The sequence below is a fragment of the Balaenoptera ricei genome, chromosome 8, assembly GCF_028023285.1.
Source record: "Balaenoptera ricei isolate mBalRic1 chromosome 8, mBalRic1.hap2, whole genome shotgun sequence".
In the NCBI taxonomy this organism is placed as follows: Eukaryota; Metazoa; Chordata; class Mammalia; order Artiodactyla; family Balaenopteridae; genus Balaenoptera; species Balaenoptera ricei.
The window spans coordinates 9952535-9966578 of record NC_082646.1 but is presented as its reverse complement, the minus strand read 5'-3'; the positions used below and the strand labels follow the sequence as shown (position 1 = coordinate 9966578).

The 14044-nt window shown below is 45.6% G+C and overlaps 1 protein-coding gene across 1 annotated transcript; it reads right to left on the bottom strand.

Moving 5' to 3' along the window:
* Positions 1-9844: 9844 nt before the first annotated feature.
* BSX (brain specific homeobox) lies at positions 9845-13651 on the bottom strand. The gene is made up of 3 exons (XM_059929269.1): positions 13390-13651; positions 11177-11373; positions 9845-10084 (listed from the first exon to the last, which is right to left on the bottom strand). The coding sequence occupies exons 1-3, from the start codon at positions 13649-13651 to the stop codon at positions 9845-9847; spliced, it is 699 nt and encodes a 232-aa protein (XP_059785252.1).
* Positions 13652-14044: the final 393 nt, after the last annotated feature.

Genomic DNA, 14044 nt, shown 5'->3' with positions numbered 1-14044 from the left:
GAGGCACCATCCTGAGAACAGAGACAACAGTGAGCACAGGGGTTCTAAATACAGAGACCTCTGGTCCTCCTCTGACATGTGGTTCCCAGAATGTTGGGCCTTCATCCTATACGCAGGAATTTGGAAAATTCTTCTCTGGGGAATCTGACCAGCCTAAAAGAAAGGAGCTAAAAATTCTGATTTCAGAGGTTCTCCAACTGAAGAACTCAACCATGTTATCCTATAGGAAAGTTCACAGTCAGCAGGTCGCACTGGGTATTCAGAGCTTCCTATTAGCTTTTTATTTCTCCTACTTAAATATGAGCAGACAATCAAGGATTTCCAAACATCTGAGGATATTATACGGGATACCATTAAAAAGGAGGAGGAGGAAATTAAAGAGATCTTTGGAATTAGAAACATGATAGCTGAAATAAAAAATTCAAAGGTTATAAAATAACATTCAGAATTTTTTCAGAAAGCAGAGCAAAAAGGCAAAAATACAGACAATAGGAGAGAAAGGAATAAATTTAGAGGATAAATCCAGGAGGCTGAAAAAAATCAAAATAATAGGAGTTCCATAAAGAACATAGAAAAAAAGGAACAGAAATCATCAAAGAATTAATTCAAGAAATTTTCCCATAACTGAAAAAAATGAGTTTTCAGACTGAAAGGGCCTATTGAGTATCCAAAAGAGTGGGTGAAAACAGACCTCCAACTCAGGCATATCACTGCAAAATTTCAGTACACTGGCTCCAAAGAGAGTACCCTACAAGCTTCCAAAAAGGAAAACAAATGACTTAATAAAACAGGATAAAGAATCAAGAATCAAAATGGCGTTAGACTTCACAGCAGCAATTGGAAGCTGAAAAGCGATTGAATGATGCCTTCAAAATTATTCAAAAGTATTCAAAATGATTTCCAATTGAGAATTCTATACTTAGCCACAATACTAATAAAGCATCAAACTAGAATAAAGATGTTTCTATACAAGAATGATCTCAAAACATTGACTTTTCATACAACAATCAGGAAACTACAGAACCGTGTGCTCCACCAATATGAGAGAGTAAACCAAGAAAAAGGAAGATAGAGGAAACAAGAGTAAAATGAAAGGAATGCCCGAGATGAAGAGGAAGGAAGATGCATTGACCCAGAATCCATAGGGGAGCAGACCAGGGGGCTCTGGGAGAAATTTGTTCAGGAAATCAAAATGTTAAGAATACATGCACAGCAAAGGAAACCATAAACAAGACGAAAAGGCAACCCTCAGAATGGGAGAAAATATTTACAAACGAAGCAACTGACAAAGGATTAACAAAATATACAAGCAGCTCATGCAGCTCAATATCAAAAAAACAAAAAACCCAATCCAAAAATGGGCAGAAGACCTAAATAGACATTTCACCAAAGAAGACATACAGATGGTCAACAAACACATGAAAAAATGCTCATCATCACTAATTATTAGAGAAATGCAAATCAAAACTACAATGAGGTATCACCTCACACCAGTCAGAATGGCCATCATCACAAAATCTACAAACAATAGATGCTGGAGAGGGTGTGGAGAAAAGGGCACCCTCCTACACTGTTGGTGGGAATGTAAATTGGTACAGCCACTATGGAGAACAGAATGGAGGTTCCTTAAAAAACTAAAAATAGAACTACCATATCACCCAGCAATCCCACTCCTGGGCATATACCCAGAGAAAACCATAATTCAAAAAGACACATGCACGCCAATGTTCATTGCAGCACTGTTTATAATAGCCAGGACAGGGAAGCAACCTAAATGTCCCTCAACAGAGGAATGGATAAAGATGTGGTACACATATACAATGGAATATTACTAAAGGGACAAAATATTAAAAAGGGACAAAATTGGGTCATTTGTAGAGACATCGATGGACCTAGAGACTGTCATACAGAGGGAAGTAAGTCAGAAAGAGAAAAACAAATATATATTAACGCATATATGTGGAATCTGAAAAAAAATGGTATAGACGATCTTATTTACAAAGCAGAAATAGAGACACAGACGTAGAGAACAAACGTATGGATACCAAGGGAGAAGGGGGCAGTGGGATGAATTGGGAGATTGGGATTGACATATATACACTATTGATACTATGCATAAAATAGATAACTAATGAGAACCTACTGTATAGGACAGGGAACTCTACTCAATGCTCTGTGGTGACCTAAATGAGAAGGAAATCCAAAAAAAGAGGGGATGTGTGTATATGTATAGCTGATTCACTTTGCTGTACAGTATAAACTAACACAATATTGTAAAGCAACTCTACTCCAGTAAAAATTTTTTTAAAATACATGAACATTTGGGAGGGAGGTAGAGACAAATGGTGAAGAATTGGAGTTAAATTAGTCACAAGTACACTAAAAATTAAGAATAATAAAATGAGCCTTAATTCCAAGAAAAACAAAAAGCCTTGCAGAAAAAGTAAAGTAATCGCAGCTGATTACCTGGCTTAGCTGAGAATTACACATGCACATCATAATAATGCTCTAAGCAAAATTACAGTTTTGAGAGGAGAGATAGAGAGGGTGCACATATGTGGTGGGAACAGGGGAGAAAGAGAACTACATCTTCATCTTTTATAGCATGAAGTACTAGATAATTCCTGAAATAGAAACACCAAAAAGCAGCAATTCAGTGAAGTCATTTAGAAACATGAAGGTAGATAAGATACCAAAACAATCAGCCCAAAACAGAAACTGGTTGCCTCTGTAGTGAAGAAAATACGGAAGGGGACAGGGGACTGCTTCCTTTTTAAATAATCCTTGTAGAACTATTTGACTTTTTAAACACTGTGCACAGGTAAATGATAAAGCTCAAATCTTTAAAATTAAAATTAGAGAACTTAGGAACTGGAGAAAAAAAACAGATGGGAAAAGAGCAGAGCAAGCATAAAGTATTCATTTTTTTGTTTTTAGCTTGTAAATTATTCCCAACTTAAACTCGGGATAAAGAGCCATCTCCTATCTTTATTCCCATTGCTTTCTATAGTTTGTTTCCCTTCCCAAGTGAAGCACTGAGGAGGAATAAAGATTATTTGGTATATGTATGTATGTATGTACGTAGGTATTGATTGCTGCCCTGCGGCTTGAGGGATCTTAGTTTCCCCAACCAGAGATGGAACGCACGCCCTTGGCGGGTGAAAGCGCGGAGTCCCAACTACTGGATGGCCAGGGAATTCCCTATTTGGCCATTCTTTAACTTCTGGCTAGAATATTGGCAAGCACACATGGTTACTCCATTATCTGTAGCCCTGGAGGCTAGGGAGGGCACGGATGTTAGAAATGTTCAGATAATTCCCAGGGATTATATTAGTTAATATTTTGAAACAACTCTTTTATGTATTCTTGTTACAGAGGTATATGCAAAAGGTGTGCCTTTTTTAAACTAAAAAAAATTTCTTAAAGGCTTCAGAAGGAAGCTTAAATCCTGGATTTCCCTCGTACATTCTGTATTGGAATCATAGACAATTCTTTCTAAATTGACTCCTGATATAACATCATGTCCGTCACCAAATGGGATAACAGAAACCAGGGGCAGAATGGGGCTGGGACAGGTAAGGGGGAGGAAAAGGAGCTTTCCAGATAAAGCATCCTCAATGACACTTTCTAACTCCTATTTCATCCAGGGCTGTCTTGTCCTCTCAGGCCACACGGGAGGTCAGTGACAAAGAGAAATTAAGATGAAGTTATAAAAAAAGTAAAACTCCTTGGAAAGAGATATAATATCCCCTTTGTAATGATAGTGAAGGCACACAAGACTAATACTCATCTTTTAGGTAACCATATTGCTACAGTTGATGTCCTCTGAAGTTTGGTATCAATGAACAAACTGATATGTTCAGATGTATACTGTAATTCGTCATCTTTCTCTAGCACTTTTCATCCAAGATATCACAGTATATACTTTTATAACTGTTATCTCACATCCCCTCCCCATTCTTAACTGATTTACAGGGTACTCTCCTCATATTTTGCAGGCCAAGTAAGAGAAATCATGTAATCATTAGCTAAAGTAAGATTGGAATTGAAGTCTCTAAGCCATCTAGCCAGTGGCAATGAGGCCAAATCAGATGTGGTTCCACAATATTATAAAGAGAGTAATAAGAGAGAGCTCACAGAATTATTATAAATGAAATCATGGAGGGACGGTTATCTAGTGTACATGCCAGGAATTCCGAGAGGGAAGGAGAAACGTGTCTTTAGAAGGTGGGATTAAAATCAGAAAATACAACAGAGAGATTCTGACTGAAGAGAAAACATGAGGGTCATTTCAAATTCTCATCTCACTTCTGAATATTTATCGGAATTATCTCTGACCTCTGCATGTATTAATTCTGTAACACCAAATTAATAGCCTGTATGACATTGGGCAAGTCAGTCTCTGACTCTCAGTTGCTTTGTCTGTAATTAAAGGAGATTAGGCCAAAAGTTTTAGAATAGAAAAGTGGGGGGATTGGAAGTAGCTTAGGCATCATCTAGCTCATCCTACAAGAGGATACATGAACCTCTTCTAAAACATCCCAGTGCTATATGTTAAATGTATCCTATGATCATTCACAACATATATTAACATAGTAAAAGTTTGTAGTTAAGAAAAAAAAAACGTAAGCATAATATAGGGATTGGCATAAATTATAATAGTATAAATTTATTGTATGCCTTATTCAAATAAAACATCATTTTCAATTAAAAAAAAGAAAACATCCGAGTAAGTGGTTATTCAACTGTGGCTTGGATGAAAACAGGGCTAAGGGATTCAGTGCCTCCTAGGAATGTCAATTTAAGTTTCAGATTGCTCTTATTTAGAAGGTTTTCCATAAATTGATCTAAGAATTTGCTAGATAATTTCCAGCTAATTTAAAAAAATTTTACATCCAAAATTGCTAGGCAAAATCCTCTCCTCCACATAATACAATGACAATAGCCCCACTGCCACCTTTATCACAATATGAATTAGTGGTAAGCTATGAAAATTAAAATTGGCTTCTAGTCTTAATTCTGCCACTGTCTATTTGACATTGGCCACACATTCATTATATCTAGATCTTAATGTCTTCGTTTATAAAATGAAGGGCTTAGATTTTTGTCAAATGTCTCTTCTAACACTGACAATTCCTTCCTGACTGTAACTTTGTCCTTAACTCAGTGGGATATCACCTTGTTTTCATTTACTTTCTAGAATGAGGTTTTGGGACTCCTTTAATGAATAAAGTAATATCCTTTTCTTCTTTTTCTTGTTTCTGTTAACTCTTCTAATTGTGATAGGTCTATTTATTTATTTATTTAAATTTATTTTTGTTGATTTCTAGGTATCTTTTTTTTTTGGCCGGGCCACGCAGCATGTGGGATCTTATTTATTTATTTTATTTTTGGCTGCGTTGGGTCTTCATTGCTGCACGCAGGCTTTCTCCAGTTGCAGCGAGCGGGGGCTACTCTTCGTTGTGGTGCGCAGGCTTCTCACTTCAGTGGCTACTCCTGTGTGGAGCACAGGCTCTAGGCACGCGGGCTTCAGTAGTTGTGGCATGTGGGCTTCAGTAGTTGTGGCTCGCGGGCTCTAGAGCACAGGCTCAGTAGTTGTGGCACACAGGCTTAGTTGCTCCGCGGCATGTGGGTTCTTCCCAGACCAGAGATCAAACCCATTTTTCCTGCATTGGCAGGCGGATCCTTAACCAGTGCACCACCAGGGAAGTCCTGGTCTATTTATTTAAATTCGAGTGTATGAAGTAAAATCTTATTCTTAGTAAGATGACAAATAATTTTAAATGTTTTGCCTTCCAGCTTCTGATCAAACTTTGCTAGTGAAAAGTGCTTAGTGTTTTGTGGACTTAGCCTGTCCTATTGATGGACAACACAGTACCTGGCCTATAGAAATTGCTCAAATATTGTTCCAAAATCTGCTTGCCTGGAACCATCCACTGGTTCTGGTTCTGCCCTCTCTAGCAGGACAGACTAGACATACCCTCCCAATACGTAATTGCTCTGTAGCCATTGAAATACAAGAAACACAGCCAATCTCCTCTCCCAACCCTCTCTAAAGCCTTGCTTCTCCAAGCTAAAAAGCTCACACTCCTCTGTTTCCTATACCTTTTACTATCTAGGTTCCTGTATTCATTCCTGGATGAATTTTAGTTTGTCAATATCCTCTTTAAAATGTGCTGCCAAGAATATAACATCAATATAAACTATTTCACTATTTTTGCACACACACTGAGCCCAATGCAAGAAGACCAGGGAGTCACTGCTTCAACTAAGTATGTTTGTTGCACGATTCTCTTAGCAGAAGAAAGCATTCTGCTTGCTCTGTGCCTTCACACCTCTTTATCTCTAGTTATCATATCCATCGACAAAAGCCAGTCCTCTGTCTTTTGAAGCGGTGTCATGGATTCCAATTAATCATTTCTTAGTGCCACTATCAGCTAATACTGGGCTGAATGACGTGTTGTCGATTTCTTGTGTTCTTATGTCATGTGAGTAGAAATATTATCGAGTCCCTCTCTGAGAAGCTATGAAATGAAGTCCATCAGAAACAGCATTGAGAACAAATACTGAACAAATTATTTACTACATTTGGGATTACATGTAGGATGACTTGTCCACCTTGGCTATTTTAAGATGGTTTTGCCCCTTCAGAATCAGACCTACGTATGGCTTTCTTTACTTTAATACATCATAATGAACATGGTTTTGTCAGATCTTCACCACCAACTGAAACTGAGTCGAGGCAAAAGCCTGGGTAATTCAGACAAAATATCTTTTCAGCCTATGGAGGCTTTGATCAGTACTGAAGGGCAAAACCAAAAAGTGCTATCATGTTACATTAAATTGAGACTAAATTTTGTCTATCCTCTACTATCATCACTAACTCCCTGTGTATTAAAAAAGAAAGAAAGAAAAAGAAAGAAAGAAAGAAAGAAAGAAAGAAAGAAAGAAAGAAAAAAAGAAAGGAAGGAAGGAAGGAAGGAAGAAAGGGAATAGAAAAGAAAAACTAGGAGAACTTTGCTATTGAATTGTTTGCCGCCAATTTCAGGGGATACTGTCTGATGAGAAAATGGTGCCACCGTCAGTGTGGCTGGTGCTGAACGTCTGAGCTCTTCCCTTCCTAACTAATCTATTCAGGAATAGCCACAGAGGGAGACAAGGATGAGGCAGAATGAGCATCTTTTTGTGTTTGATGCTCATGAATGAAAGACACAGCCATTCCCTGAGCCCCAGGATTCCTCCTGCCTCTGATCAAGCAGAGCTGTGCCTATGCTAACAGTGTTTCCTCTTTACCTGCTTTTTCAAGACAGAGAGTCTTAAAATGTAGCTAATCTGCTACTCTGAGACCCAGAATAAGCCCTGACATCTTCTTGTGAAGACAAGAGAAGAAAGAAAGAAATGCTTGGTGCTTTGGGGTTTGTGTTAACCATCTAATTTAATTGTTTTTATTTCTCCCAAAACATAGTATTTCTACTCACTTCAAAGATTCTCCCCCAAAATCCCTTTTAGTAGTTGTTCTTCCTGGGATTAGAAGTATTTGAGATGTTCCCCTTGCATAACAGTATCCACTTTCTCTCCCAGGTTACTAGGAACATTCTTATTCACAAATTGCTTTCTTTCTATAACCAAGTCTTTCACAAAGCATTTGCCAGAAACTCTTGCTTTAAAACAGTACTATCATTATCTGAACAGGGAGAGAGAGGAGAAATCTGAACCTAGACTTGCTTTTGTAGCACGTCTACACAATCTAAATAAATACGAGAGGTGTCCTTACAAAGTGTTAGAAGCAAAATGCCAACCATGTTACCAGAAGAAAGCAAAGTGTTTTGGGCAAAGAAGTGATCAAGGAGTCAGAAGAAATATTTTCTGTCCTGCTTTGGCTCTTAGCTAGTCCTGATTTCATGGGTAAATCCTTCCATCTCGCCAAGCCTCTATTTCCTTATCTATGAAGAGAAAAATAATCCTTGCCATGACTCACAGATTGTTGATTGACAGCACTTTGGAAAACCCAAATAGTGTATACAATGCTTGTGTTTTTAAAGCAATAGCTTTGCCTCCTAAATGGTGCAGATTGGATAAAGGTCTCACTCTGACGCTTATCTTTGCTTAAGTTAATGTTTCCCCAAACAAGCCTACTGGAAAAAAAAAAAAAAAAAAATCTGCTGCTACATTCATAGAATCATAGAACTTAGACCCAGAAGGATCTTTAGGATTCATCCTCTTATTAGAGAAATAAGGAACCGAAAAGTGTAATTAAATGTAACCCAAGCTCACACCTCTGTAATTTTCATAATTGCTATTAGTCATTAGAACCCAAGAGTCAGTACTCTACCTAGCCACACACACTTTTCCAGCCTTCCTGGGCTCTTTTACCTAAATACACAACCAGAGCGAAAGGAAGATGGGAAACTGAGGTCGCCTCTGGCACGGCTGCTATATTTGATAAGTGTACTGGGTATGTAGTGTCGTCACACAATTCATTACCATAATTTCACACTCCTAATATCAAGAGATCTCCGTCCTTTCAGCACTTCAGAGTCAAAAAATACTATTTGCAGAGACCTTTTTCACGTAGGTGGAACTCTAGACTATTAAACGATTAAAAACAGAAAAATCGGCGACGGGGAGATGGGAATCTGTTAAGGAAAAGTTATTAGCCCTGCTCATTCCTGCGGGGGACAGGAAACTGCCCAGGGCGGAGGGGTGGGAGCGTGCGCGCAGGAGGTCGCGGTAACAAACGATTCCCGGAAACTCGTGTCTGTTCCCAGTTTTGCCCGGCGAGCCCTTTATTATCTAAAGAGAGTGCAAACCCGGGTAAAAGAATAGGAGACCTCCCAGGGGAAAGGGAGGGGGCAACGCGCAGGGCCAATAGGACTCCTGCCCCACCTCAAGGGTCCCCAAACAGGTGCACGCCTGCAAGGGGATGCGTATTCCCCTTTAGGTTTCATTTTGCTAAAACTCCGAGTTCCCTAAAATGCAATGAGAATGAGCATTTCCACACACAACCCGAGGAACATTCGCTTTTAAAATACCAGTAACCGGTGGGACATGGAAGAGTTGCTGGACAGGCGCGCAACAAGGTCGGGAAGCAAAATTGCTCGGTGGGTTTGCTCTGCCCAAGTGTCTCCACTCGCGTGAGCGCCGCTCAGAACGGGGGCGGAGGGAGAGGGAACCAGAGTAAAGAGCGCGGGTGCCTGGGGGACCACAAGCTCAAAAAGGGTTCCTGGGTGCAGAACCGCGAGCTCTTGAGGGGAACAGTGACGCTAGAGGATGGAAGCGCCGCCCTGAGAAGGAGGGAGTCGCCTTAGTATTAGTTAGAGATTGGGGGGGTGGGGCGGGGCGAGTGGGAGGTTAGTGGCGAGCAGCGCGCGAGTCTGTCCGGGAGTGAATGTGTTAAGGATCAGGTCCGGATCCGGATCCCCGCAGAGCGGAGGGCCCAGACACCCGGTCCCTTACCTGCAGCCCATCGGTCTGCCCAAGGAAGGGCAAGGGGTCCGGTGGAGAGCCTGGCCAACGGAGCGGGGACAGGTGGCTGAGGGGCGAGGGCCGAGGGGTCTGCAGTCGCGGCGGGGAAGAGGTCCCCCACCGAATTAGGGAGCCAGGAGCCCGTGCTCTCCTTTGCGCTGCCGAAGACGCGGGGCGAGCGGACGAGCCAAGCAGGCGCACACTCGCCCCCGCACTGGCGCTGCGAGCTGGCGGTCGGGCGGGGGAGGGGGTCGGGAGGCCGCGCGGCGCAGGCCCCGCAGGGGTTGGAGGGTTAACAGGTGTGTCGTGTTTGTCTTCCCGGAGCCGATGTGCCTGGCCCGCCCCGCTGCGTCCTCCTCGCCTTCCCCAGCCCGGCGGCTCAGAGCACGTGCGGCCCTGAGCCCAGCTCCCCCTCGTCCCCAATGTCCACCTCGTCCTCCGGCTCGGTCAGCACGAAGGGACCCGTGGGCAGGCCCAGCCGAGCCTCGGCGGGTGCGGCCTTGGGGCCATGGGGGCTGCCCTCAGGGCTCTCGGGCCCATCAGGTGCTTTGGGCTCGTCTTGACTTTTCCTCAGCTGCTTTTTATGCTTCATCCGCCGGTTCTGAAACCACGTTTTCACCTGATTGCGGGGAGAAACAAAGAAAATCACGTCATTCCTTCAGACCCATGGTTACTGAGCTAAGACAAAAGCGATTGCTGGAGTTTAAGAAAATAGACCGCAATCCACTGACGAATTATCCAGAAGTTGTGACAGGCCCAACCTTGGGTTAAGTCACACCTGAACGGCTCACAAGTTACTGTCTTAGCTTGAATGAGAATCAAGCATCCTAGCTCTCAGAAGTACTTGTCCTGCAATAACGATGAGGCTCAAAATGGTGTGTTTAGTAAATACTAATCCTGCTATCAATTAGAATATCTAATAGTAAGTGTTGCGTGGATAAGTTTCCTTTCCGTTCAGGATACGTTCCTCTGACTGTGACATCTAAACACCTGGTCCAGCAAGACTGCTGGACAGCAAGATGAGAAGCAGACGTGCTGCTTCTCATCAGAGAGAAAATCACTGAGGCCTGGCAGGGCTATGACTTCACGGCAAGTTGGGTTTCCACGTACAGAGAATAGGAAAGGGAGTGGAGCGAGGTATTTTGAGGTTGCAGGTGAATAGCATTTGGAAGAAGATGAAAACAGTTCTTCCACTCAGGACAGGGCAATAGAAAGGAGGCTTATATTAGTGTGTGTGCGTGTGCGTGTGCGTGCGTGTGTGTGTGTGCGTGCGTGTGCGTGTGCTGGGGAGGGGTGGCTATGAAGACTCGCGGCTGTGAGAGAGGTTAAAGAAGAAAAAAAAAACTTGTGTGGGCTTCTCTCGGGTCAAGAACCCTCTTATCTCTTACCGATTTACGTCTGACCCGGGTTACTGCCCTGCTCAGAAATGGGTGGGGAGGCACAGAAATGATAGTTCTCGAGCGGGGAGTGATCATCAGAATCACTCGAGGGGTTTTTCCTCCGTGTCCAGAACCCGCTCGAGAGATTTGGCTTCGGTGAGTCGACAAGAGATGGGAGGTGTCGGTACTTTTACTACGGGTCTTCGGAGCAGCCTAGAATAAAGGGCAGCGGGGTCGTTGCACTCAAGAACTCCGCGGCCGGTCCAGAGGCGTTAGGAGTCGTGGGGGGAGAGGAGCGAGCGGAGATGGGGCCTCCCCGTCCTCCGGCCCACCTGCGTCTCGGACAGGCTGAGGGCCGTGGCCAGCTCCACCCGCTCGGGCGTAGACAGGTAGCGCTGGATCTCGAATCTCTTCTCCAGGCCGGAGAGCTGCGAGTCCGAGAAAACCGTGCGAGCTTTGCGGCGGCGGCAGTGCTTCCCCGGCGGCTCTGGGTGCTGGGGGTGCGGGAACAGCGCCGGGACAGGCACCCCTGCGGAGGGAAGGGCGGTCAAGTGGGCAGAGCCCGACCTCCCCGGGCGACCCCCGCTCCACTCCCCACCCTCGTCCCCGGCACCCGCTCCACCTCGTGCCCCCGCCGGCCCCCGCCTCGCCCCACAGCTTCTCCAGGGCTTCTCCCAGGAATCGCAGGGCAGGGGGAATAAATCACAAGAATAGCGCTTGGAGATCTTTATCAGAAAGGCCATCTACACACACACAAACAATAAACAGTAAATAAAACGGAAAAGAAAATTATAAAATAGATCCGGAGGCCTTAAATACTGTCTTCTTGGAGAAACTTCCGGAGAATCCTCGGCCGCGCCTCCCGAAGTTTTCTTGCAAACGTCGGAGGGTCCAGCAGCTATCCTCCTCCCCACCATCCCCCCTCCCCCCAATCTTCCAGACCCCTGACGACCATCAGCGATGTCCTGGGGCTGACAGAAGTGTGAATGTGATCCTGCTTCCCAACCTCACTAAAAAACACCGTTCTCTTCCCTGAGCCGCCTCCATTCTCCCGCCTCTGGCCAAAGGGAACAAGCCAACACTCCCAAGTGCGGCGAAGCTCCTGAGCGAGAACGGAAGGGTAATTGCCGCCTCGCACGTTTCCTATCAGTCTCGGGGTCGCGCTGGGGACCCCGCTCTCTAATCTAGCTCTCATTCTTTCCCTCCAACCCCACGCAGAAGGATTGGAGCGCTTTTCCCGGGCCGCGGGAGACTTCTCGTGTCTTTCCTGACCTTCGCAAGCTTTACCATGTCTGAGACGCACCAAGCGGACCAACAGCCGCATACATCAATATCCGCTGATCCCAGGGGGGGAAACAGCAAAAACAGAAAACTAGTAGTTCCGGTATCTCTGGCTTTGGCCACTACTATTTGCCGGGGACATGGGTGCAGCGCAAAAGAGATTGTCTCTGGCCGGCGGTGAAGCCAAAGCAGAGAGGCGGACTTGGACGCAGGCTTTACAATTGCCCCTCCAACCCAGTGCCCCGAAGTCTGGGTTTTACCGCTTCACAAACGCTTTAGCTTTTGTCGTGGATTCCAGCGCCCACATTTCACAAACTGGCTCACGTCTGTCCAGCCCCCACCCCGACTAGGGTTGTTTTTCCGACTGCGCTCTGCATCTGGACTCAACGAATTATTCTATTCTGTCTGGAATGAAGATGCCGGAAAAGAAAGCGTGAATGTGGCCTTTCAGAGAGAGGCACAAGAAAAACCTGGGTATTTCCCCGCATCTCCCGGTCCCAACCAGACTTTGCTGGTCCCCGCTCTTTGCCATGCCTGGGAAATCAAAATACTTTGGCTCTGGGCTCCAGAGATATCAGCAACAGGGGCAAAGGAGGGCAGCCCAGCCCAAGATTGTGAATTAAATGCTAGATGTTGGGAGTAAAGAGGGGTAATGAGCAGTCGCGTCTTCTCCCTCTTTTTTTCTTACCTTTTCTCCCTTATTCGGGCCAGCCCAAACCTTCAGTCCTCAGAATATCCCAAAACCCTCCTTCACTTCCAAACCCCTGCAGTGTCTATATCTGCAAATGCTCAGTGCCTGGGAGGAGAGAGCTGGCCCCACTGGAGCCTTTTGAGCTTCTGGGCTGGAAAGTTGAGTTCCTTTCCGTGGGGTGGGATAGTCAGGGGTCTCCCTCAGAGTGGGAGAGGTAGGGATGGGGACTTAGAGATGGACCAAAGTGGCCAGGAAGACCAAGAGAAAGGAAACTGAACACTGCCCATCAAGAATATCGCCAAAATCTACAGCTACTTCTTGGCTTGGCACGTTTCCTCCATTATAAAAAGTGAGGAGTGACCACGAGTTACTACCCTGGATTGGAATGCCTCAAGGGAGCTCCCTGTGTTCTCAGCCATATCCCCAACCTTCCACTGTCACTTAGGGAAGGAGGCCCAGCCAAGCCAGGCCCAGCCAGCTCTGGCCTTTCCTCTCCTCCGTCACAGGCTCAGGGTCTCTGCTGGAAGACGTGCTCTCTCTCTTTCCCCATACCTTGAGACCCCTGCTACTTACCCGAGGTGGTGAGGAAATAAGGGTGGTGGTGGTCTCCCTTATGTAGAGGGTGATGGGGGTGAGGAGCCAGGAGGGTGGGTGTGGGCATGAGGGGGTAGCCATAGTCTAGCAGAGGCACCCGGGAGGCCAGAGAGCTGGTGAAGTGGTCAGAGGCCACCTCCCTTAGCGGCTTGGGCTTGTGTAGCAGGATGTCCTCGATGAAGAAGGACGTGGGCCTCTGAGATGACGCCGGGTGTAGAGGGGAGGTGAAGTTGAGATTCATCTTGAACCGAGCGCCTGCCACAGGGCGAGGGCCGGGGACGACGAGTAGGAAGCAGGCAGCGTCTCAGCACGCCTGGTCGAGAGCCAGCCACCCTCGAGGCTCGGATCCCTGATGCTCTCTCCTCGGCCTGGGCTACCCCCGGCGCTGGAGAGGCGAGAAGATAAGCTCTTGGGTAGGTTGGGTCTATGTGTAGGAGAATTGGCAGCTTGGAGAGGGGAGCCGGGAGAGCCAATGGCAAGGCTGCCAGAGGCAGAGGGGAGGGTGCGGTGGGCGCGGGGCGGGGCGGGGAGCTGTCCGCGGTGCTGAATACGACCGGCCAGGCCCGGGGAGAGTGGAGCCGAGTGGGCCGGGTTCTTGCTCCTACCAGGTTTCTCGACCTCAGTTTCTCCCCGC